The sequence below is a fragment of the Chiloscyllium punctatum genome, chromosome 26 (assembly GCF_047496795.1).
Source record: "Chiloscyllium punctatum isolate Juve2018m chromosome 26, sChiPun1.3, whole genome shotgun sequence".
Lineage (NCBI taxonomy): Eukaryota > Metazoa > Chordata > Chondrichthyes > Orectolobiformes > Hemiscylliidae > Chiloscyllium > Chiloscyllium punctatum.
Window position 1 is genome coordinate 54,372,820 of NC_092764.1, and position 27,096 is coordinate 54,399,915.

Here is a 27,096-nt window from a genome sequence, read left to right on the forward strand (position 1 = left end):
GAATGGCAATATATTTCCAAGCCAGGACGGTGAATGGCTCGATAGAAACTTGTAGGTGGTGGCATTCCGATGTATTCACCACCCATGTCCTTCTGGACAGTTGTGGTTTAGAAAGTGCTGCAGTACATCTTGTACGTAGTAGCAGCAGTGTGTACTGAGTGTTGGTGGTGGACGGAATGAATGTTTGTGGAGGTGGTGCCTGTTTAGAATATTGCATACAATTCAAGGTGCCCTTCCATAGGAAGGATGTTAATCTTGAGAGGGTGCAGAAAAGATTTACATGGATGTTGGCAGGATTGGAGGGTTTGAGAGTTATAGGGGGAGGCTGAACAGGCTGGGGCTTTTTGCCTGAGGACATCGAAGGCTAAGGTATGACCTTATAAAGGTTCATAAAATCATAAGGGGCATGGATTGGGTGATTAGCCAAGATTTTTTTTTGTAGGATGGGGGAAGTTTAAAACTAGAGGGCATAGGTCTAAAGTGAGGAGGGAAAGATTTAAGAAGGAACCGAGGGATTACCTTTTCACGTAGAGGGTGGTGTGTGTGTATGGAACAAGCTGCCAAAGGAAGTGATGGTAGGTACAAATACAACATTTAAAATATATCTGGATACATATATGAAGAGGAAGGGCTTATTGGAATATGGGCCAAATGCTGGCAAATGGGACTAAGTCAGATTGGGAAGTCTGGTCAGCATGGATAAATCGGATCAAGTGTCTGGTGTTTCTGTGCTGTATGCCTCGATGATTCTACACTTTGTCCTGCAAAGTGTTGAGCTTCTTGAGTGTTGTAGGAGCTGCACTCCTCCAGGCAAATGGGGTGAATCCATCACACTCCTGGGATGGTGGACAAGCAATGGAAGTTTGGAAAAGAGTTACTCACTGCAGTACTCATAGCCTCTAACCTGCCCTGGTTATCATTGTATTTATACAATTAATTCAGTTCAACGATAAGCAGAATGTTGTTCGTGCAAAATTCAGTAATGCCATTGAATGTCAAGGAGCAATGGCTTGTTTCTTTCCTTTTGGACGTGATTATTGCCTGGCACTCGTGATATTGTCGAGGTCTTGCTGGATTACACCTCTTCCCACCCTACCTCCTGCAAAAATGCCATCCCGTATTCCCAATTCCTCCGCCGTATCTGCTCCCAGGAGGACCAGTTCCACCACAGAACACACCAGATGGCCTCCTTCTTTAGAGACCGCAATTTCCCTTCCCACGTGGTTAAAGATGCCCTCCAACGCAGCTCGTCCACATCCCGCACCTCCGCCCTCAGACCCCACCCCTCCGACCGTAACAAGGACAGAACCCCCCCCCCCCCCCCCCCCCCGGTGCTCATCTTCCACCCTACCAACCTTCGCATAAACCAAATCATCCACCAACATTTCCACCACCTCCAAATGGACCCCACCACCAGGGATATATTTCCCTCCTCACCCCTTTCAGCAAAGGCCGTTCCTTTCGTGACTACCTGGTCAGGTCCACGCCCCCAACCATGCAAACTCCCATCCTGGCACCTTCCCCTGCCACCACAGGAATTGCAAAACCTGCGCCCATACCTCCTCCCTCACCTCCATCTAAGGCCCCAAAGGAGCCTTCCACATCCATCAAAATTTTACCTGCACACCCACCAATATCATTTATTGTATCCATTGCTCCCGATGCGGTCTCCTCTACATTGGGGAGACTGGATGCCTCCTAGCAGGGTGCTTTAGGGAACATCTCCGGGACACCTGCACCAATCAACTACACCGCCCTGTGACCCAACATTTCAACTCCTCCCTCCCACTCAGGCAAGGAATTGGAGGTCCTGGGCCTCCTTCACCACCGCTCCCTCACCACCAGACGCCTGTAGGAAGAACACCTCATCTTCCGCCTTGGAACACTTCAACCCCAGGGCATCAATGTGGACTTCAACAGTTTCCTCATTTCCCCTCCCCCCCACTTCACCCCAGCTCCAAACTTCCAGCTCAGCACTGTCCCCATGACTTGTCCTACCTGCCTATCTTCCTTTCCACCTATCACCTTCATCCCCTTCCCCACTCACCTATTGTACTCTATGCTACTTTCTCCCCACCCTCCTCTCATTTATCTTTCCATCCTTCAGGCACTCTGCCCGTATTCCTGATGAAGGGCTTTTACCCGAAACGTTGATTTTACTGCTCATCGGATGCTGTCTGAACTGCTGTGCTTTTCCAGCAGCACTCTAATCTAAACTCTGCATTTAAGTAGAGACTGCTTTGATATCTGAAGAGTCACAGAAGATGATGAATATTGTGCAATCAGCAAACATGCCCAGTGTCATTTGAACCAGTCCCCACAGCCTTACCTGGAGCGCTGGATCATAAGGAGAAAGTGAGGACTGCAGATGCTGGAGAGTCAAGAATCGAAAAGTGTGGTGCTAAAAGCACAGCAGGTCAGGCAGTATCTGAGGAGAAGGAGAGTCGACTTTTCGGGCATAAGCCCTTCATCAAGCAACGTTGGTTCTCCTACTCCTCAGATGTTGCCTGACCTGCTGTGTTTTTCCATGCTGGATTATGAGCGCTGGATTAGTGACCATGCCACTATGCAATTATCAATTATCCTTAGCCACAATTTCCTCCTACAGTTAAAACAAACTCAAAGAATCCATTAAGAACCAGAAGGAAAGTAAAACAGGAATATGCATTGCTTCTATGGAGCACTACAAGGTATACAAACAGGTGGGACCTGTATACATCATTCCAGGTTTTACTGGTATTTCCTTCTGGGGTGCAGCACCTCCCCATAAATTTTTTGGACTCTTATTAGCCCTATTTTCACCCTCATTATACTCTTGTTCTTTGTGTTTTTAGAATACGTGGGTTGTCCTTGCTAATAATATTTTGATTGCCTCTCTTTGCTTTGTTCCACACTGTATTACCTTTTAAATTCTCCACTGCACTATCAACATTTGTGTTCAAACTATTCATCTAAAGAGGGTGACCTGACTGTGGACCCCGCTGCTTGAAAAAAGGGTGGCATGTGCTCAACTCTTACCGTGTTTAAATGAAACCGTTTAGTTCCCAACTCTGTAAATTACAGTCTATGCGCTGGAAAGTTGGATGAGCAAGGGGAACGGTGTCGACTGGCAGGCACAGTTATGAAGGGCCAGAGGCCTCCCCTGTTGGACTGTGTGTCCAGGATCCAGGATCCAGGATCCAGGATCAGAACATCATACGGTCAGAACTTCATAAACTGGAGCAGTTCTGTTTGAAACAACAGCAATTCAAATATCTCAACCAGCAGATCAAAACTGCAAAGAGAGGAGAGGACATTTCGAAAAAAAGACACTCCTCAAGTTTGAATTGGAATGCAGTGAGTTGGGAGTTACATCCGAGCCAGTGTGTTATTGGGAGTCTGTGCTCGCTTTAGTTACTGGGATCTGTGTGTGTGCAAGCAAGCGCATTACTGGGGTCTGCAAGTGCATGTTACTGGGGGGTCTGCATGTGTGTGCACATTACTGGCGTCTGTGTGAGTGTGTGTTACTAGGGTCTGCGTGTGTGAACGTGTGTTACTGGGGTCTGTGTAGGTGTGTGCACCTTAGTGGGGTGTGTGCCTGTGTGTATGTTACCAGCATCTGTGTGTGTGCACGTGCAGGTTACTGGAGTCCGCATGCACATATATACGTGTATTTGTTACTGGAGTCTGCAAGCGTGTATGTGTGTTACTCGGGTGCATGTGTCTGTGTCTGTTCCTGGGACCTATGTCTGCGTGTATGTGTTTCTGGGGTACGTGTGTTTGTGTGTGTTCCTGGGGTGTGAGTGTGTATCTGTCTGTTACTGGGATCTGTGTGTGGGGGGACAGGTTTCACCCTCACAGCTCTCTAACTACAGGCAGCAACGAGTGAACTGACAGCAGCCGACAGCAAAGACCCACGATCACCTGAAGGCTCGTAATCCTCGTCCTCCTCCGACGAGTAATTCTCAGATTCGGAATCGGACATTGTTTCCAGCCGGGGCCAACAGGTTCTCGATGCCCGGCCTCCAGGCACGCTCGAGTTCCCAGTCAAACACGGCGGCGACGGCGACGGCGACGGCTCCGGCTCCAGTCACCGCTTCGCTGCGACACATTCAACACAACCGTCAGTGTACCTCAGTACTTCCGGAGCATCACATACTTCAGAGAGGGAAAAAGAAGACCTGCAACATCTCACAAAGGAGACAGGCGCAGGTCATAACACATTTATCACGAGAATATTTGAAATAGAATGCGTGCCGAATCAGCCGATCATCAATCCATGGCCAAGGTAATCCATTTTCAGTTCCACCAGCCTTCTCCCGTTTGTGATACAGTGAGGTATTATTGGTCAAACTGCACGTCAATCACAATGACGTCGAATTGGGTGTTGGACCACCTGTCACTACTTGGCAACGATTGGCTGTGATTCCCCACGTGGTCATGTTTTGCTCCATTGTATTGGTTTTCCAGCTGGCGTGTGTGGAGAGGGCGGAGACGGTCTGTGCCGTATTCTGATTGGCTTTGCCCTCTGGGCAGGTGTGCGGGCGGGTGTCGAGGCGCCGTCTCTAAATGGCGAAGAGGAGTGTCGATCAGGCGGTGTCTCCGCCCACTCGGTTCGTTGTGATGGTGGCGGCGGCGATGATGATGATGATGATGATGTTAATGACGGCGGATCCGGGCTTCCCGTCGTAGTAGATGGTCGGCACTGCGTTGATGGCTGAGCCATGCCATTCGGCGGCGGCTTGACGGTGCATCAGATCCTGAGCCTGGGCCTAGTCCCCCGGGTCGGCAACACGACCTGCTCTGGAAACGTCACCGCATCTTTATGCCATTTCTCCGGTGAGTGTAGGCGGCTCCCCAGGGACGGCTGGATGGTCGGACGGGTGGAGGGAAGGAAGGTGGCCGCACTGATATTGCCGCTTCCTCGCTACCGCCTCCACGACGGGGGGGGGGGGGGGGAGGTCTATCAGTCTGACTGTAGCCGGTCAGGAGAGTGCAGTATCCCGATGCCAGCCCCCGATCTGTTCGGGTGGCTCCAAGGTACACGGCGGCCCCACGGGAGTTGCAGTTCGTTTCCGCACATTCCCCTGGGTCAATGTCTATAATGGACGCCCGTTTTGTGTTTTCTATTCTGCCCTTTCTCTTTCTCCCCCCCGCCCCAACGTCGCCGCTTTCGCTCAAGTATCGGCTATATTATTGGTCTGGGCAGGGGGGATGCTTTGAAAGTGTTCAGTTTGAGAGCTTTCGTGATGACTCGTTGCCATTGAAATGAACGTAAACGAGCAACGGGGTCCAGAAACGCAAAGAGAAATTGCTAGAAAAGCTCAGCAGGGTCTGGCAGCGTCTATTAGAGAGAAATCAGTTAATTTTTCGGATGCAGTGACCCTTCCTCAGAACTATTCTGAGATGCTGCTAGACCTGCTGAGCTCTTGCAGTAATTTTCTTACCCCTGACTTCCAGCATCCGCAGTTCTTTCGGTTTTTATTCAGGAAATCTAAAGTTCGTTTCCGTGTATTTTGCGCTTTGTCTTTCACACCCTTTTTGGAGTCTTTAAGAGGTATCACTGACCGCTGAGGTACGGAACCTGTGCTGCATTTAGATAATTTGACACCTCGACGACTCGAGTTTTCGCTACCAGATTAACCTTCTCAAAGTCGGAATATGCCCCTTTTGAATAGGATTGTATAAGCGATGTTCTACTATTTATTTGCCTGTCAGTGTAGATCCAAACAAGTTTCGGATAACCCTTTTAAAATTTGTTCTTTTTAATTGGTCCTATACTAATGTCACGTTTTAGTTATTTGTACCCCGTCCCCACGCCCCTCAACTTCCTGCTACTCACTATTTTTACAGATCATAGTGTTCCAACATATCTATTTATTTGCATATCGCCCCCTCTGTAATTTTATATTGTGGCATCAGTGTTATTATCATTTAAGGCTGAGTGCACTGAATGCATGAAAGATTGAGCCAGGGCAAAATCCAGCCTGTAATGTTTTCTTTTTAAAAAAAAATTGGGATACCAGAAGCTCTCGGAAAAGCAAAGTGCCTAAAACTAACGAAATATTTTTTGAGGTAGGAAAATGCAGCATGCTCCTCCAACATACAATGTAAGAGTGTCCACGTTTTTTAAAATGTTTTGTGGGGTAAATATTACCTAGAACATTGGGGGTTAACATGTCTGCAGTGCTTTGAAATAGCATCAAGAGTTCTTGCTTGTTTAATTGAGGTGACTGGTGCTTTTAGAGTAAGAGATTTACAGCAGAGGAAAAAACCTTTTTTGTCCCATTATGTCTGTGCTAATCAAAAATAATCAGCATATTCCAATTCTCTTTTCCAGCATTTGGCCAGTAGTCTTGTTTACCTTGGCATTGCAAGTGCATGTCTAAATACTACTTTAAATGTTATGAGGTTTCTGCCACCACAACCCTGACAGGCTTTGGTTTAACTGCCCATTTGAAAGATGGGTACCTCAACAGTGTAACAATTCCTCAGCGGTGAAGTGGAGAGTCAGCCTAGATTTGTGTTCCAAGAATTGAAGAGAGAAATATTGTCACACTTGAACCCACAATCAAATGAGCTTGTTGAGATCTACTACAAGCATGGCTAGCACTGAAGATGTGCTCTAAAACTCAATAGACCTCTTGCCAAATTATTGCAGTGCAACTTATGTGGCTAACGTCCGAACCACAAAGTAAAAAAAATGTCCAGGATGTCCTGTCCACAGTATGGAACAAGTTTAACCCAGCCAGTAACTGTGTCTATTTGGGGTCATTAGCTGTGCAATCAATAAACATTTCCCAATACTCTTCAAGATTTTATTAGGTTCTGTGTTTTGTTTTAAATCTTGCTGTGGATGCCTGTAACTTTTCTGTCTGGCTGCATTTGAGTCTGGTGCACCAAGAAGCTAGAGTAAAATGCATGCCATAAATATTGGGGTAATTCTTCAATGCTTGCTTTTGTGCATAACGCAAGAAAGATGATTGGGTTGTTAGAGACCAATCATCTCATTTTCAGGACATTACTGTAGAAGTTCCTCAGTAATCAATGACCATCCTCCTATCACAAGCCCAGAAGTGGGGATAATCACTGATCATGCAAAGTGTTTGTTTGGTTCTATTTGGAATTCCTCAGTCAACACACTGTGCCCATGTGCACCTGATTAGTAAGAAGTGGCACTTGTGCCATGTAAGTGCCAGGTGATGACTGTCTCTTCAGTGTTCAATAGTAGTGTTACAAACATCAATATCAAGAGGTTACCATTGGCCAGAAACTTATCAGGAACAGCTATTTAAATATCATAGCTACAAGAGCAGTTTAACTGGGTATTTTGTATTGAGTACTTGCAACTGGTTTCTACAAAGCCTTGCCCCCATCTACTATGCACCAATCAAGAATGTGCTGAAATATTCCCCACCTGCCCCAAGCGATGGAACTCCAATGTTATCTTGGCCAAACAGCCCATCCATCTTTTTCGACACTGCCGTCCCACTGCACATACATACATAACTGCAGTATGCCCTGTCAAGATGTACTGCAGAAACTTGCCTAAATACCTGCACCTTCAAGCCCATGGCCTTTACCTTCCTGTTTAGAAGGGCAGTGGGTCTGAGAGGAAAATTAGCACCAGCTCCAAGTTACTTTGCAAATCTTGACACCATCCTGATTTGGCAATGCATAATCATTTCTTTGTTAGAAAAAACATCCTGATTCATCCTACTTAACATAGTGGCATTGCTAGTTGCACCACATGGACTGTGTAGCTAAGATGGTGTCTCATCTGAAAAACTCATGACAATGATAAACTTTTGATTATGATATCTACAGTCTGGTGAAATTCTATCAGTCAGCTTACAATAGTCTGGCAATTTTGACATTTGCACAATAACAAGTGCACAAAATAAGGATCTGCAACCAGGTCACAATTCAGTTCAGTTTTTCAGTGAATATCCATATACATGTCAACTTGTGTGTAAATGTTACACACAACCATTCATTTCCAATGGATTTGTGTGTCACTGGCAAGGCCGTTGGCTGCCTATCTCTAATTGCCCTTGAAAAGGCAATGGCGAGCTACTTTATTGAATGACTGCAATCTATCTGCTGTAGTGTTGATAGTCATGGAGTTCCAGAAGTTTTAACTAAATGACAGGGAATGAATTGCAATATAATTCCAAGTCAGAGTGGTGTGTGCCTTGGATGGGAATTTCAGGTGATGGTTAATTGTCCTTCTATGTAACAAAGGTTTATTTGGAATGTGCTAACTCAGGAGCTTTGAGTTTGTGTCTTTATAAAAGTACACACCATGACTCTGCATCCATGGTGGAGGGAGTGAAATTTGAGGGTGGTGGATTGCTTTTGTCTTGGATAGTGTCAAGCCTTGAGTATTGTTGGAGCTGCATTCTTCCAGGCCAGTGGAAAGTGTCCTCTCACCTCTGAAAGTTCTTGCTATACTGTACACTGAATTGGGAAATCCAGAGCACAAGTTAATTGCCACAGATTTCCCAAACTCTGCCTCCAGTTCTAGCCCCAGTTTTTACATGGCATTTGCAGGTCAATTTCTTGACCATGGTAGTCCCCAGGATGTTGATGATCAGTGGTTCAGCAAGTTCCACCTGTTTGAGGTATGCCATAACATGTCTTAAAAATCCACCTGGAGGAACTCTTGGCCTGGTAACTTGGGGTTAAGACAACTGATCTGACAACCACCACTGTCTTCCTTTCTCCAATCAGTGGGTATCAATGGCATTTGGGGGGAAAACTATCAGGCATGCTAGGGCTTCTTTTTCATTCCTTGGATGTAGGTTTAGTGGCGAGGCTAATATTTATTGCCATCCCTAAATCTCCTGGAGATAGGATGGTGATTTGCCTTTAAAACTACTGTAATCCTTTGCACTGTCTGAGTGACTATGACTCCTGTGAGGGCAGGAGTGCTAGGAATTTGACCCAAAAATAGTGAGGGATTGCAATAGATTTACAAATCAGGGTAGTGTATGGCTTAAAGGAGAATTTGCAGGTGGTGTTCCCAATGTACTGCTGCCCTTGCTCTTCTAAGTGACAGTGGTCATGAATTAGATTGGTACTGTCTGGGGAGTCTTAATGAGCTGTTTCAGTGCACCTTTGTAGATGGGTACACACAGCTGCCATTGTGCATTAGTAGTGAAGGGAGTGACTATTGACTGGCATCCTACCCATCATAAATTCAATTGAACTGCTTTGTTTGGATGGTTTCTGAATATAGATGGAGCTGTATTCATCCAAGTAAATGGAAAGTATTCCATCACTTGTAATTTGTGTGTGATAGAGAGGCCTTGCAGACAGTTACAGAATTCTTAGCCTCTGATTTGCTATTGTAGCGCCAGTATTTAATGGCTTTTCCAGTTCAGTTTCTGTTCAATGTTAGTCCCCAAAGATGATAATGATGGATACAGTGATGGCAATGACATAGAACCTAATCAAAGTTGCTTGGTGTTCTTTCTGATTAGTTGTCATTGTTTTGCACACATGGCATTAATGTTTCTTGCCAGTTAACAACAAATAGGGAATATAATTAAGCACTTTTCTAAAATCTGGTTGTATGGTCATGAATAAGAGAATCTATACATTAATGGACTGGTCACATGGGCAGAAAAATGACAAATTGAATTTCATCTGGAAAAGTTGGGGAGGGAAACCTGGCAAGTCAGACTTTGGTATCAGTCGATTCTGTGCTACCACCAGCCCCACCTCCTTAAATTAAGGCTTGCCCCCCTGTCCCACCCTCACTTATTTTCCAAAAGCTCATTTATCTGCTTAGCTTTTATCTTTTGAGTTTTAAAGTCCAGATCAGCTCTTTGCATTAAGATGTATTTGCATCAGTCAATAGTTAGCCTTTAAATATTTGCTCAATTCAATGTAGAACATGCAGTGCTCAAACTAATGCTTTTGCATGTCAGTGACAGTCCAGCATGAGCTTGTTGGGCACATAGAACAGAGCCACACTGAAAAAGGGGTTGATTATTTGGTACTGAAGCAAGAAGAAATTCTGAGAATCTGTGATTTCTCTACCCTAGAGATCTGTAGATTCACAGGGTTAAGACCTCCTCTATTTACTTTAATTTTAATCGTGAACTGATATGGTTAAAAAGACTGTTTTCCAACAACAGACTGAGGAATTATTGTACTTTTTTTTTTAAAAAGTTACTGAAACTTGCTACAAATTGTGTTCACACTGCTGCTTTGTCAGCAGTGGAGGAAGATACAAGAAGCAATGGTTCAGCTCTGGGCCCTTTTTACCAAGTAAGAGGTGATCAGCTATAGCAAAACAATTTGTGAATGCTGTTGATATGAAGAAAAAAAGAAAATGTTGGAGAAACTCAATGGGTCTGGCAGCATTTATGGCAAGAAGAACAAGTTAATGTTTTAAGTTCAATTCTGGAGGAGAGTATGTCAGGCTGCTTTCTTTCTCAACCGATATTGCCAGACCTACTAAAATCTGTCCAACACCAATTTGTTGATTTAGTTTGTGAATTTGTGACCAGTTCTTGTGCTCACTCATGCTAATTAAATACCTAAAATCTGTGGAAGTTTATTTTCTCCCAGCAGTTACTTCAAGCTCTTGATTTTTAACCAATAAGTTGAAACTTTAAGACACACTTGCTGTTGCTTCCTGTGAAGAAATGGAAGAATTGAGAAACCAAAGGAACTCCTCCATTGCACACTACTTCCCAGCATTTTATTCTCTTCCACTCACAAGACCAATCATTTTTGTATGTATGTGGGAGGGGTTTGAAGGAACTCCTTTTTAATAATTATATTTTGACCACTCACAATTGTTTGCTTCTAGCTAGAATTTTTGTACTTAACAGAATGATTATTTATGACACAAACCAAGGTTGACAAAAAACACATTCTAGGTTTACTAGGGATTTTCCAGAGATAGCGAAGCTTAGTTTCTAGCATGGTACTCTGATGAGGCATCACATCAGTCATTTAGTATATTTCAAGATAGCCAGTGACGCATGCTTAGCTAATAAGTCACTTGGGATAGTGTGGGGCAGTAGTCTTGAGGGACAAGCCAACTGAACCGGCTCGATGGATCAAACGCCTACTCATACTATTTCTTATGCATTTATCCTTTTGAACTAAGATTTTTATTTTTGGTCTGAATGTTATCTTCCTAGAGGGCGCAACACTGTTGAATAGGATCTATGGATTCTCCTCAGCATCAAGTTTGCTTTTTTTTCCCAATCTGGTTTTTGACTTTGGTCTAATTATTTCTTTTTTTTTGAAATGCAGAGATGTGGTACGCAGTGTTCCTTTGGGCGTTGCTGTCCACAGTTTTTATCTACGTTCCTGCTGGATTACTGGCATTTATAATGCTGAGGCGCCACAAATATGGACGATTCATGTCTCTGGGTATCCTGGCTGGAATCTTGGGTCCAATCACTGCAACAGTGTTGACCAGTAAGAGTTTTTACCTTGACTTATTTCATAAATTAACAATGGTTTCTTAATATTTGTTTCTTCTATTCTAAAGTTTCCAAATGGCCAGGTCGGTTCAAGGTATTTAACATCAAGGCAGAATAATTAAGAACTGAGAGAACTGAACTCAGTGGGGTTTCTGGGGAAACTCTCCTGTTTGGAATCCTAACTAGCACAGATTTCCTTGGTGGTGGTGTTGAAGTTTGGTCATCCGAGCCTTAGTGTGCCTGAAGGAACTAGTCAATAAAGTATCCAAGGCCTGACTATCTTCAGCTGTTTCATCAATGGTTTTCCCTCCAACATAAAATCACACTACTGATGTTTGCTAATTGATCAGTTCCATTGCCAACTAACAAGATTATGAAAACAATCCAGTCTGCATACTGCAAGTACTGGACTACATTTTTGTTTGGGCTAATGAATGACAAGTGACACGAGTGTCTCTAACTGCTTTGTCTTGGCAATCAATGACCTAACTCCAACACCACCACCAATCCATATTCTGCAAATCACCAGACTCTTGATGAGACCAGCCAAACAAATATTATGCTTCTCGGAACCGGTTCAAGGTCTGAGATGTTTGTCATGTACTATCCATCTGACTCCTTTTTTTTTATAGCCTGTCAACCATTTATACAAGTTGGGATTGTGATGGAATATCCATCCATGCAAATAGTGTCACTGTAGCATCTTCTGGAATCAGATACATAGATGACACTTTTCTTTATCATTTAAGAGAACAGAAATAGAGAACACATACCAGATCATCAACACCATACTTACAGGGATCATATTTATAAGAGGGGGAAACCAACAATCATCTCCCATTCCAAAGAACACAGAACGGTGAATGCACCAAAAATGTATGGGAAAGCAACACACACTAACCAGGTTCTGAATTACAACAGCAACCAACCAAACACACACTAAGCTGTATTAGGACCCTGTTCAAAATGGCTACAACACACTGCAACACCTTCACCAAGAACAGATCTCCCCACAACTTCATCTGCAGATGTCCAACAGACAAGCAATATGACGAGGAGATGCCATGATCTAACTCACTAGCCACGCTACCTTGTATTTTAAAAAAAACTCTGAACTGACAGCCACGCTCAGACAGCAACTTGCCCAGACCAAAGACCCGATACCCATAGTGTATTATGAGAGTCTTGCACCAGATTCTGTGCAAAGACTGCCTGAAATACTATATAGGGCAAACAGGCAGACCACTAACAATCTGCATCCCCAAACATCAACTAGCCATGACCAGCTGTCCCTAGTAGCCATACACTTGGATGACAGGGACCACAAATTCGATTGGGACAACACAATGATCATAGGACAAGCTAAACAAAGGACAGCCAGAGAATTTCTAGAAGCATGGCACTCATCCATGGACTCTATCAGCAAGCACATTGACCTGGACCCAATATACTGGCCAGTACAATGAAAGACTGGAACCGGTAACTGGAAGCAACAGTAACAGAACCAAATTTCAGAAGGCACAGTACAGCACTTCAGAGGAGGCTCCAAAGCACTGAAGATGTCACCTAGGCAGGGGATGAAACATCTTCAAATCTGCATTCTAGCTCGACAACCATACCCACAACTGCCACATCCATGTAAATCTTTTCTGAACCCTTTTCAAGTTTTACATGCTTCCTATAGCAGGGAGACCACAATTGAACACAGTATTCCAAAAGTAGCCTAACCAATGTCCTGTACAGCCACAACATGACATCTCAACTCCTATACTCAAAACACTGACCAATAAAGTAAGTCTACAAACTATCCTGTCTACCTGAAAACTCTACTTCCAAGGAACAATGAACCTGCATGCAGGGGTCTCTTTGTTCAGCAACATTACCCAGGACCTTAATATTTAAGTGTATAAAGCTAAAGTGATCAAAGGGTATGGGGAGAAAATAGAAACAGTGTACTGAGGTACTTAGACCTTCTGTGGATCTGTGACATCTTTCTGTTTAATGTACGATACAAGTGTAATTTACTTTCATTGACCAAATTTGCTGAGGTTGAAACTTTGTTTGGCTTGTGTCATCAGATCTACTTAGTAATGTTGCTGCTTGGATCTGAATGTTAAATGTATCATTGCCAAGTGACAAGCCACTCAACTGTTTTGCAGGTGCAGCTATTGCTGGTGTCTACAGAGCTGCAACAAAGCAAATGGTGCCCCTTGAAGCTCTGGTTCTGGGAGTCGGACAGGTGTTTTTCATTGTTGCAATAGCCTTTCTGCGGATTTTAGCAACTTTATAGCAGAAGGTGTTCTCCTCATCCAAGAGGACCTGGGGGCACAAGCCTCAGTCTCCTAACTTTCTCCACCTTGTGACTGCATATAGGTTGCACCTATACTCCTGTGGAATCCAAACCAAGGTTCATGCCAATCATTTGCTGCTCAAATAACAGAAATTGGCAACAGCGTGAATGTTGTGGATTGCCAAGCTTGAACAAAGGACATGTGCACTAACTTTTTTTATTGAATATCTTGAGTGCTGAGATTTGTTCATTGTAAAAACAAAACTTAAAGCCAAAAGAAGTCATGGTCCATTTGCATATCTTTAAATGTCATTTTTTTGCACATGTTTCAACTGTACATGACATTTTTAGTCCGAAGGCTATTAGTGTATGCATATTTATTGTAAGAATAGAACGTTAAACTTTTCATTTGCAATATGGAAATTGTATTTTGATTCACCTGCCATATTTCAATATTTAAGCAGTGGGGTAATTACGTAAAGGCAAACTAGACCCTTCCATTTGAAGGTTACCAAAGGTTCGGCAACTTAAGTGTATACGCAAAAGAACTGAAGTATTGCAGCTAATAGCTTCAACAAAGTGAACAAGCTCTACTACACAACAATATGTGGACTCTATTTTGAGCATTTCTTTTTTATATAATTTGCTATTTACAGGTAATTTCAAAACTTCCTTTTTAGGAATAATTGTTTGACAGTGACTATGAAAAACCATCATTCCAACACTAATGTAGTTCATGATCATTTCCAGCCCTTGTTGTGCAATCAACACACATTGGCAAATGTATCCTATTCTTCATTTCCCATTTCTGATTTAATTTTTTTCCTACAATCATTCTATCACATGTATATTGCTGGGAAAACAGAAGGTGTTGGGTTTATTTTTAGTCGCAGTTTAAATCCAAAACTCCACCCCTAGAGCAGCCTTACATTTCTGTAGTAATACATTCTGGCTGCTTCAAAAATATCAAATAAGTGTGGTTATCTCTATGTAAATTTGCTGCTGCAAGTATTTTTGCTGAGCCAATGAACATGAATGTCATCCACATGCCAAGCTAAGCTAATTACTCTGGCGCACAAGTTGAAAATAGGGCATGACTCTAGAAATGAGGTGCAATATTAATGAAGACAGTGTGTGCACTGCTTTTCATTTTGAATCGAAACTTGGAAAGGAATTATTTTTAATGGCTAGCATTTGCTGTCAGCTTGTGTTTTAAATGCAGCACTTACTGTGCACATACACAGTTCAGATGTGCCAACTGTTTTAATTTTTTTTCTATTAAAATTAACCATTTTGGATAATTGTACACTTTTGAGAGAATCTCATTTACATGTTCGGCCAACTAAAGTTAGCACTTAATTTTGCTTGTTTAGGACTGTTTGCAACTGTTTAATGGATCTAGTTTAAAATAGAGAAAAGCAGCCCTCTAACCTGTTTAACATTTGTTCAGATTTCTCCATTTTTGGCATTATTTCCATTTTGGCAAAACGTACCAATCATTTAGTATTGTTGCCTACATGGTGCCCTATTAGCTTGACGTTGGACATCTGAATAAGCATCTCCAAGTTGTAATATTCTAATAGTTTCAACTATTGTTTCTATTTCCTGGTAATATAATTACCAGGGAATAATATTTAACTGTTGTAAATAGTCTAACAATAGTGAATGGGCTACATTTTAACTTACAATGGCTGTGCAGCTGATGAGGCTCTGGACTATAGGCTTAACGAGGAAGTGTTCGGTTATGTATTGGCACTTTAATCACATCTTTCCTGATATCCACCATCCTAAGGAGGTAAAACTCCTAAGTGAAAGGAAGACTCTAATTTGACTAATGCATTTAGGGATTCTAGATGTCAGTGATAAAATGGCATTAAGAAGTTGCTTTCTTTCATCTTACCTAGGATACAGTGAGTGTTGTGGAGGTGAAGAGCCCAAATTTTCTTGACTAGATTCTGCCAGAGTTTTATTTTTACTTTCCCACTGTCACTATTTACCCTACACACAATTCTTTTATTCCTCTTTTATCGATCATTTGATTCTTCCATTATCTCTCTCATTTTACTTCCTGACTTGCATCTTGTTCCCCTTCAGCGCACTCACTACTTCTGTTGCTTTCTTCCAGACTTTGTGCTGATCTAGTTTATTAAAATTTCCATTTGGAGTGGGGGATTGCTTCCTCTTTAATAAAAAGCGTTTTTGGTATCTAAACCTATCCAGTGAGTGCACTTCTGATTTGTGATTTTTGTGGGAAAATAGATGAAAGTCCAGACTAATGTTAACAAAACCACTTATGTAACAAAACCTGACCATACTTGTTGACTTGCCATCAAGCATTAGCCCTGCTGATAGACAATGGAACACTTGATCAGAAAGGTTCCATTTCCTGTTATACTTCCACTTCCTCATTCTGTATATCTCAAAGAGGAGTATTTCCACATTCATTTGTGTTTAATCATCTCAGATTTGCTTGCAATGTAATGCATACTGAAGTGGTGTTATGACCAGAGTACCAGATAGAATAGAAAAATCTGCAATGCTGTACTTAGTCATTTATCTAGTGTCTAATATAGACTGTTTGAAGTAAGTTTGCATGTTAATTTTGGTGTTGGTCTCAAGTTTAAACCACATTAGCAAACATTTAGTAACTAATCATTGTCACGTGCATTCATTGTAAGTCCTGTTCACTTGAGTTAATTGTACCTTTTTTTACATAACACTCAAATATATGTAGTGGAAACCTCTAACCAGTAACTTCTCTTCCTAAATGAGTTGTTCTGGTAAAATCAAAATAAGGGTGATTAAATTTGAATTCTCCTTTTTAAGCATATTAACAATGTGAATCTAAGCATTTTATTATGGGTTTTTACTGCTGTGTAATGATCAAATGTCTGTTTTGAAATTTATATTGTCAACATGGGAAAATCAATTTTTATTTTTCTACTTACATGGCTAATTTTGGTGACATTTGCTGGTAAATATATTTATACAAAAATAAATTTTGTTAAATGGACAAATGTGGTTCTATTGCTTAGTTCTTGACAGATGTAGCATGCTCTGGGTCACTTTTTTTTCTCTCACTTGTATACATCTGTTATGCATTTTGCAGGTTTAGGAAATATTCAAATATACCTGTGGCTTGTTTTTGCTAGTCAGCTTCCTGCAGCTACTACAGAAGATATTGGAGTGGCATTAAGTGTTCACATGCTTCAAGAGTTTATTATCAAGTGAATTTGGAAAACCTTAATGTTCTTGTTTACTACAAATATCTTCGACATCTACACAGTTAGATATAGGGTAGAAGTAGGCTATTTGACTCACTGAAAAGCAGAAGAGATGCAATGATATCATGCCTCATCTAATAAGCACTTCATTTTTCTGCCTTTTCCATAATCATTGACTGACTGTCATAATGATTAAATATATTCAAGGATGAAATAGATACTTGACCCAACCTCGATTAGCTCTCTGGTAAAGAATTCCAGAGATTCACTGCCATCCAAAGAAATTCCTCATTATCTTGCTCCTAACTAGATGATCACTTACTCTTGAGAATGTGTTCTCTAAATGTAGATTTCTCCCTTCTAGGACAACATGCCTGCATCTACCCTTTCAATTCCTTTAAAACTTTTGGATGCTTAAATAAGGTGGTTCTCATGTTTCTGAAGTACAATGAGTGAAGGCTTAAACTACTCATCCTGTTCCCTTTAAAGGAATCCCTCCATCCCAGCAATCAGGTTCATGAACCTTCTCTGACTTGTCTACATTGTCAATATATCTTTTCATACGATAATGGGACTGATTTATTGTTCACACCATTCTAGGTATGGTTTACCTAGTGCCTTGTATAGTTTCAGCACGACTTCCTTATTTTCATACTCCATTTCTTTTTGAAATAAAGGCCAACAGTTCCTTTGCCTTCCCTATTTGCTGAACTTGGGTAGTAGCTTTGTGACTTATGCACAAATTTAAAAATCCTTTTGCAGCCTTGCATCCACTATTTCCCTAGCCCCTTCCTTTTATATCTAGGATGCATCCCATCAGGTCCAAGTAACATCATTGGCTTTTACCCCCATTAGTTTCCCTAGTTTTTTCTTCTGGTGATGTGTCTGTACGCACTTTTTCCTTTTCATTTTCTCATCACCTTTCTTCTCTTCTTTCTCTCTCCTTTTCTCCCCCCCCCCCCCGGAATGCTATTGTAAAGACTGTTCGTTTTAAAGGGTTTATCCAATGCCTCGGTGTCTCTGCCATATCATAGTTCCTCATTATTTCCTCAAACTCGTTCTCTAGGGGACTTTGTGTTCACTTTGGTCCTCTTTTTTTTAAAGTACATAATTTAAGGGCACTCTTGCTGTCCATCTAATAGAATAGAGTTGGGATAAGGGGCCATTGTCAGGTTGGCAACTGTAGTGAGGTGCCATAGGGATCAGACTCAGGACCACAGTTCATTCCAGTTATAAATGATTTGGATGAGGAAAGTGAATGACACAATTAAGTGGGAAGGCAAGTGAGTTTGACAGACTAGAGGGATTCAGATGTACAGCATGGAAACAGACCCTTCGGTCCAACCCATCCATGCTGACCAGATATCCCAACCAATCTCGTCCCACCTACCAGCGCACAGCATATATCCCTTCCTATTCGTATACCCATCCAGATGTGTTTTAAATGTTGCAATTGTACTAACCTCCACCATTTCCTCTGGCAGCTCATTCCATATACGTACCACCATCTGCGTGAAAACATTGCCCCCTTAGGTCTCTCTTTCGTATCTTTCCCCTCACCCTAAACCTATGCTCTCTAATTCTGGACTCCCCCACCCCAGGGAATAGAATTTGTCTATTTATCCTATCCATGCCCCTCATGATCTTCAACCTCTAAGGTCACCCCTCTGTCTCTGACGCTCCAGGGAAAAAAATCCCAGCCTGTTCAACCTCTCCCTGTAGCTCAAATCCTTCAACCCTGGCAACATCCTTGAATCTTTTCAGAACCCTTGCAAGTTTCATAACATCTTCCTGATAGGAAGGAGACCAGAATTGCATGCAATATTCCAAATGTGGCCTAACCAATTTCCTGTACGCCACATGACCTCCCAACTCTTGTATTCCATACTCTGACCAAATGCTGCCTTCACTATCCTATCTACCTGCGACCCCATTTTTAAGGAGCTATGCACCTGCACTCCAAGGTCTTTGCTCAGCAACACTCCCTAGCACCTTCCCATTAAATGTGTAAGTCCTGCTAAGATTTGCTTTCCCAAAATGCAGCACCTCACAATTATCTAAATTAAACTCCATCTGATCAAGATCCCATTGTAATCAGAGGTAACCTTCTTTGCTGTCCACTACACCTCCAATTTTGGTGTCATCTGCAAACTTACTAATTGTACCTCATGCTCGCATCCAAATCATTTATATGAATGATGAAAAGTAGAAGGCCCAGCCCTGATCCTTGTGGTACTTCACTGGTCACAGGACTCTAGTCTGAAAAACAACCCTGCACCACCACCCTCTGTCTTCTACCTTTGAGCCACCTCTATCACAGGCTAGCTTTACCTGTATTCCATGAGATCTAACCTTGCTAACCAGTCTCCCACAGGAACCTTGTCAAACGTCTTACTGATCTACATCAAGCAAATATAATCTGGGAAAATGACAGGTTATGCACGTTGGTAGACAGAATAGTGGAGCTAAATATTTAAAGTAATCAGGAACCTATAGCCCAGGGATTTGGAAGTCCTTGTGCATAAATAGTTGACAGTAAGAAGGTCTCAGCAAGACGTGGATTGGTCAGATCAGTGGCTGAAGGAATTTTGTCTTGATAAACATGAGATGATTCACTTTGGAGGAAGGAACAAGTCAAGGGAGTACTGATGAATGGCAGGACACAAGGAAACTCAGGAATCTTGGGCTGCTTGTCCACAAATTCCTGAAGGTGGAAGGGATTAATAGGATCATTTTGAAGAATGAGTAGTGACCTTATTGAAATGTACAAAGCTCTTAGGGGACTTTAGTTAGATTCAGAAAGGTGTTGTCAATTATGGGAACAACTTGAACAAGAGGACATAATCAGAGAATAATGGGTTTTAAGCCTGAGATGAGGAATTTCTTCTTGGAGAGTTGTGAATTTGTTACCACACAGGGCTGTAGAGGCTCTATCATTGAGTATATTCAAAGCTGAGAGAGATTTTTAGTCATTAAGGGAATCAAAGATTATGGGGAAACAGCAAGAAAGTGGAATTGAGGATTACTAAATCTGCCATTATCTTAATTACTGATGGAGCAGACTCAATGGTTGAATGGCCTGCTTCTGTTAGATTTTGTGGGTCTTAGTATTTGCAAGTTTGCCTTAAGTTTATTTTGTCCATCTTAATTTTTGTCCACTTTTAAATCTTTCCCCATTCTCTGGTTTATCACTAATCTTTGCCATATTGAGAGATAAACAATTACCTGGATAAGCTAAGGTTGGCTAATCCCCTTCCTGGAATCCCTTTTCTTAGGAGGATCTAGCTTGGTTCTGAATCATGAGCTATTTTCCTAAACATCTGCCATTGTACTACACTCTTTTCCTGGTCCACTCCAATCAACTCTGCCTTTATCCCAAGTAATTATTCATTTCAGTTTACCACAGTTGTTTCTGACCTGAGTTTCTCCCTTTGAAACTGAATCTAAATTCCATTTAGTTTATTTACTAAACCTGCCACATTGCCAGATTCAAATAGCCTGATTGTTGGTTCGATCCACAACATATTGTTATAGGAAATTGTCCCAAATGAACTCTCTGAATTCTTCCTCATGGCTACCTCTGCCACTTTGGTTTTCCCAACCTATGTGAACTGTCTTTTATTATACATGTGCACATTATTTCCTAATTTATTCTCTGTCCTAAAGTATAGCTGCTGTTAGACCATTCCCATCAGTGTCTGGTTATTTGAAGAGGAATATTATGTTTTGGATGTGATAAAACATAGCAAGAGATGACATAATCAGGTGATTACCACCTTTGAAAGTGGATAATTTATGAGGGACAGATGAACTCTAGCTTGGGCTGCTAAAGTATGAATGGGAAAATAGGGCACCCTCTGACTGTTCCTAATTTTCATAGGGTGTAGTTGTGGTGCTAGAGTATTGGAAGACTGCTAATATTGTAGCTTTGTTTAAAAAGGTAAAGACTGAATAATTACAGGTCAATCAGTCTAACCTCAGTAGTAGGAAAATTATTGGAATCAATTCCAAGAAGCAATTAAAATAGTCAGTTAGAAATGTGCAAGATAATTGAGGAAAGTTAGTGTGGATTTGTCAAGGAAAATCCATGTCTGATAAACCCTGATTGACTACAATGTACCTCAAAACATTCAATGCAGTCAGTGAGGACTTTAAAGGACTTTAGCAAGGTCTTTAAGGTCCCATGTGACAGACTGGTTAAAAGAGCCCATGGGATGACAGGGAATTTAGAAATCTGATTACAAAATTAGTTCAGTAACAAGGAGAAAAGTGTAATGGCTGAGCATTTTTGTGACTGAAGGCAGTTTTCAGTAAGGTTCTATAGAGCTCAGTACTTGATCTCCTGCTTCTGTAGTAATTATTAATATTGGATGCAAATGAAGGAGGCATGGTCAAGATGTTTGCAGTCAAACACCGATGGCATACGGAAGAGGGCATTCTGAAGATGAGGTTTGCTGTAAAAACAAACGTGTCGGTTCTATTTGATTATAAAAGGTAGAGATGACATGACTGAACTATGTCTGTTTTTTGTTACTATTTGCTGTCATTCTCCACCTGAAGATGAAGGAGACTGGCGTTGAGTCCTTTGGTGGTTGTTAACCTTCCATAACCAGCCAAGTCGTATGCACTCTTTTTTTTAATTTCACTTTGGAGCAAGAGGACACTAGCGAACAGAATGCTAGTCTCAGTTTTCACTCGAGATGATTTTTAACAGGAAGGCAGCGTTCTCCTTGGACTATTGGATAAGGGCTACTTCAGTATCCTTCACTCAGTTTTCAGACTGTGACTGAATCTGGCCTTTGTTTGGATGTAGTCTTAATACTACACTATATAAACTTTGCTTTCAGGGAAGCCAGCTCGGCAGTGTTAAGAGAAAGAAGACGGAATGGGCTTAAATTTGGTGATTAATCTTGAGATATTTGCACTTTTGTGTGTAGTAGTGTCTTTTCATCCTTCACTTTGTTACTTTCAGAATTGAGTAGTGTGCACATGCATGCAGTCCACATCTACTGTCTAAACCTGACAGCATTCAAAACATTCCTTGTCTCCAAATTGGCAGCACATCCTGTTTACCCCCTCATCCTTGTCCTCCTAAACCTACACCAACTCCTGGTTAAGGCAAACCTCTATTTTGAAATTCTGATCCTTATTTTCAAATTTCTCCATAGCTTCTCTCTCTCTCTCTATTTCTAATCTCCTCAAGCCCCGCATCTTTGATTTCTGCTCTCCAATAATATTGGCTTTTGAGAATTTCTAATTTTAATTGCTTTATCATTATGGCCTAAGTACAAAGATCTGGGATCACCTCCTAAAACTCTCTTATATTCCTATCTCATGTTCCTATTAAGATATGCTGTCTTTGCAACTTACCTTGGTGATAAGTCTTTTGGATGTCTTCTATAAAACATCTTTATAAGGTTAGTGTCTCTCACTTTATAATGGCTCTATGAAGAATCTTAGGAGATTTTGTGTTGAAGGCAGTTTATAAATGGAAGCAGTTTTTGTGTTCTTGTGGGAAGTCTGAGAATGTGGCCTCATAATGAAGTGGATCTATTACAGCATTGGTTATGACAGGTAAGGTAATGCTGTTTGAGATGGTGGATCATTTTAGTTCTTAAAAACATGTTCAACCTAATTTCCCCTTGCTGCTGCACTTTCCTCCCTGCTTGCCACTCTTTCATTATTTTTCCCTGGTCAATGTGATGAGTTTTTCCATCTTTGCCTGATTCAATCCCATCAAGCTGGTTGTAAAGCTGATGTGATTGAAATTGAATAAGAGTGCCTGAATGTGGGATAATTTCTGCTCACAACATGTAGTTACATTTAAATCTTGCTTGGATGTTTTGCAGCAGCAGGACGCTGCATAATGGGGACTTGCCCATTTGGTACTATTTTTAAGAAATGTGTTCTATATCCTTAATTTCACTGCTGCGTTGAAGTGGCTATAACACCCAAATCAAATGTTTCAGATTGTAATGTAAACATTTATCTCTTGTAGTACAAAGTGATTAAAGGATATTTATCAGCTAGTTAAATAAACTTGGTGACTTTGGTAAGGATTCGGGGTGTTCAGGAGGCTAGAATTGGCTATGCAGCTATTTTTGAGGGGTGCAGAATTGAATATAGAACAGAGATAGAGAGATTAGGTCATGGAGGAATTTGAAAATGAATGTAAGAATTTTTAATATTCTCAGTCTTACAGCATGGAAACAGACCCTTTGTTCCAACCAGTCCACACCAACCATATTCCCACACTAAACTAGTCCCACATGTCTGTGCTTGGCCCATATCTCTCCAGAACGTACCTGTTCATGAACTTATCCCCAATGTCTTTTAAACATTGTAACTGTACCTGCATCCACCACTCTCTCTGGCAGTTCATTCCACACAGGAGCCACTGTGTGTAAAAAAAAAGTTGCCCCTCATGTCCTTTTTAAAATCTTTCTCCTCTCACCTTTAAACATATGCTGTCTAGTTTTGAACGTCCCCCTGCCTTAGGGTAAAGACCCTTGTCATTCACCTTATCTGTGCTCCTCAGGAGTTTATAAACCTCAATAAGGTCAATCCCTCAACCTCCTACACTCCAGTGAAAAAAAGTCCCTGTCTATTTTTATATGTCAGATCCTCCATTAAGATCAAGATATCGTTTGACCAGCAGCCAATGTAGGTCAGTGAGAAGAAATTGATGAATGACCTTGTTACAGAAGATAGAATGTGGGAGCCCAGTTGGGACCGTGTTGGAAAAGTCAAAGCTCGAAATAACAAAGGCAAAAATGAGGATTTCAGCAGCAAGTGAGCTAAACTGAGGCAAAGTTGGGTGATGTTAATGAGGTGGAAATAGGCCTTCTTAATGGTGGTACAAATAGGAGATCTAAAAACCCATCTCAGGATACAATGATACCAAGTTTGTATGGAAGGGGATGGAGTTGGAAGCAGGGCTATAAACAATGGCTTCAATATTCCCAATATGTAATTTAGTAGAAAATTACAAGACATCAGCTAAACAGTTTGTTAAAGTAGCCCACCGACTCCCACTGTTACCTAGACTAAACCTCCTCCCATAAGACCTCCTGTAAAAACACCATCCCTTATTCCCAATTCCTCCACTTTTGCCACATCTGTTCCCAGGATGACCAATTCCACCTCAGAAAATTCCAGATGGCCTCCTTCTTCCATGATCGCAACGTCCCTTCCCACGTGATTTATGATGCCTTCCAGTGTATCTCCTCCACTTCATGCAGCACCGCCCTTGATCCCCATCCGTCCCAATGTATCAAGGACAGAATCCCTCTAGTCCTCACCTTCCACCCCACCAACCTCCACATACATCACATCACCCTCTGCCACTTCCGCCACCTACAAACAGACCCTACCACCAGAGATATATTTCCCTCCCCTCCCCTATCAGCATTCCGGAAAGACCATTTCCTCCGCTATTCCCTCATCAAGTCCACACCCCCCCACCAGCCCACACCCGATTCCTGGCACCTTTCCCTGCCACCACAGGAAGTGCAAAACCTGCACCCACACCACTCTCCTCTACTCCATCCAAGGCCCCAAGGGATCCTTCCACATCCATCAGAAATTTACCTGTACCTCTATCAATGTACCTTAACTGCATCAGTTGCACCCGGTGTGGTCTCCTCTCTGTCGGGGAAACAGGATACCTTCTTGCAGATAGTTTCAGAGAACATCTCTGGGACATCTGCACCCACCAAACGCTGCCCCATGACTGAACACTTTAATACCCCCTCCCACTCCGCCAAGGACATGCAGGTTCCCCTCCACTGCCAAAACCGTTACCACCCGATGCCTGGAGGAGGAACACCTCATATTCTGTCTTGGGAAACTGCAACCACACAGGGTGAATGTGGATTTCAACAGCTTCCTCATTTCCCCTCCCCCCACATTATCCCAGTCCCAAGCCTCCAACTTGGCACCGCCTCCGGATCTGCCAATCTCACCGTCCCTGACCTACCACCTTCTCCCTCACCTTCATCCACCTATTGCTTTCCCAACTACCTCCCCCCAACCCCAACCCCTCCCATTTATCTCTCAGCCCCGACCCACAAGCCTCATTCCTGATGAAGGGCTTATGCCCGAAACATTGATTTTTCTGCTCCTCTAATGCTGCCTGATCTGCTGTGCTTTCCCAACAACACACTCGACTTGTTAATGTAGCAACATGGAAGAATTGAAAGAGGTGGCCGTGAGAAAGAGCTGTGTGACATTAGTGTATTTATGAAATGTTGTGCTGTGTTTTTCGATGACATCACCACAGAGTAGAATGTAGATAAGGATTAGGAGCAAGGGGCCAAGAGTAGCTCCATAGGAAACATCAGAGGTAACAGTGGGAGGACCAAAAAGAGGAACTATTGCAAATGATGCTGTAAATACAGATTTGCGTATAATTCCACCCAGCTAAATGACAGTGGAGAGGTGTTGACATAGTCAACTACATCAAAAGCTGCAGACAGGTGAGGAATGATAAACAGGACCCAGGGTGCTTTAACTATTAGCTAAACAGTTGTCCACCATACCTTTTCAAGGCTTAAGTCCTTGGATTTATGGGAACACAGATGTGAGCATTACAGAACTACCACACAAGTATCACATTCTATAATGCTTTAAAACATCAACATTTTCATCACATGCAGATAAAATTAAGCAAATTTGAACAAAATGCAACATGTCTACCCATGTGGATCAAAAGTATTGCCTTTTTAAAAGAGGCTTAATATTTAGAATGGTTGTGAGGCTAGTTGAAGGACTGTGTCACAGTATCATTACTCTGCAGTTGAGCTCTACCAGTGTGTGTGATGCTGGCTAGGAAAGAGGATTTAACATTTGGAGACTAAAACGTCATCTAAGTGAGAGAACACAATTAAACCCAATGGGCAGAATCTTAGCATATTTTGACAGTATAATGTTTGTTGAGTTTTTTTCCATGAGGCCATGCAAGATTTGCTGCACTATCATCCCAAATATGCCTCATTAACAATCTACCATGTCCCTATGGAATCCATCTCATCTGATGCTAGCCCAATTTTTCTCCACTCCAATAAGAAAAGCCCATGCAACATCTTTCCTCACACGACCCACCCTGCATAGCTTTGCACTACCTACTCACTTGGACACCTTTCCACCTCCTGCACCAGCTCTTTCAGCTGTGCCATTCACTTTCATCTCACTGAATCCCTCCCATTTTTTCTCATTGCACAAGGAAACAGTTCACAATAGGGCAGAAAGAACCAAGATAGTTGGTGTGGTGCCTGAAAAGACCGTTCCCTCCGCAACTACCTGGTCAGGTCCACGCCCCCAAACAACCCACCCTCCAATCCTGGCACTTTCCCCTGCCACCGCAGGAACTGTAAAACCTGCGCCCACACCTCCTCCCTCACCTCTATCCAAGGCCCTAAAGGAGCCTTCCACATCCATCAAAGTTTTACTTGCACATCCACCAATATCATTTATTGTATCCGTTGCTCCCGATGCGGTCTCCTCTACATTGGGGAGACTGGGCGCCTCCTAGCAGAGCGCTTTAGGAAACATCTCCGGGACATCCGCACCAATCAACCACACCGCCCCGTGGCCCAACATTTCAACTCCCCCTCCCACTCTGCCGAGGACATGGAGGTCCTGGGCCTCCTTCACCGCTGCTCCCTCACCACCAGACGCCTGGAGGAAGAACACCTCATCTTCCGCCTCGGAACACTTCAACCCCAGGGCATCAATATGGACTTCAACAGTTTCCTCATTTCCCCTTCCCCCACCTCACCCTAGTTCTAAACTTCCAGCTCAGTAACTGTCCCCATAACTTGTCCGGACTTGTCCTACCTGCCTATCTTCTTTTCCACCTATCCACTCCACCCTCTCCTCCTTGACCTATCACCTTCATCCCCTCCCCCACTCACCTATTGTACTCTATGCTACTTTCTCCCCACCCCCACCCTCCTCTAGCTTATCTCTCCACGCTTCAGGCTCACTGCCTTTATTCCTGATGAAGGGCTTTTGCCCGAAACGTCGATTTCGAAGCTACTTGGATGCTGCCTGAACTGCTGTGCTCTTCCAGCACCACTAATCCAGAATTTGTTCCTCAGTGCCTATGAGAAGAGGACCCTGACTAGTCTGAGTAGCCAAATGACCGTACCCA

At 42.4% G+C, this 27,096-nt stretch overlaps 2 protein-coding genes across 4 annotated transcripts in view; one reads left to right on the top strand and one right to left on the bottom strand.

The window, feature by feature from the left end:
* Positions 1-4,285, bottom strand: part of cfdp1 (craniofacial development protein 1) — a 199,086-nt gene extending 194,801 nt beyond the window's left edge. For 2 of the 3 annotated variants that reach the window (XM_072547428.1, XM_072547427.1), the window contains exon 1: positions 3,904-4,282. In XM_072547428.1, coding sequence (XP_072403529.1) covers positions 3,904-3,964 — 61 coding nt within the window. In that variant the 5' untranslated portion in view covers positions 3,965-4,282. Of the gene's footprint in view, positions 1-3,903 lie in introns of all 3 variants that reach the window. The other variant, XM_072547429.1, reaches the window with a different exon arrangement.
* Positions 4,286-4,505: 220 nt separating this feature from the next.
* On the top strand, positions 4,506-16,714 carry tmem170a (transmembrane protein 170A). The gene is made up of 3 exons (XM_072547430.1): positions 4,506-4,818; positions 11,257-11,424; positions 13,589-16,714. Exons 1-3 carry the CDS (start codon positions 4,704-4,706, stop codon positions 13,717-13,719), a joined length of 414 nt encoding a protein of 137 aa, XP_072403531.1. The 5' UTR covers positions 4,506-4,703; the 3' UTR covers positions 13,720-16,714.
* The last annotated feature ends 10,382 nt before the right edge of the window (positions 16,715-27,096 follow it).

Excerpts from the sequence above, each read along its gene's own strand:
- tmem170a (XM_072547430.1), top strand. The coding sequence starts at position 4,704 with ATGCCATTCGGCGGCGGCTTGACGGTGCATCAGATCCTGAGCCTGGGC. Across the intron at positions 4,819-11,256 it reads ATCTTTATGCCATTTCTCCG|AGATGTGGTACGCAGTGTTC; the intron begins GTGAGTGTAGGC and ends TTTGAAATGCAG. Across the intron at positions 11,425-13,588 it reads CACTGCAACAGTGTTGACCA|GTGCAGCTATTGCTGGTGTC; the intron begins GTAAGAGTTTTT and ends ACTGTTTTGCAG.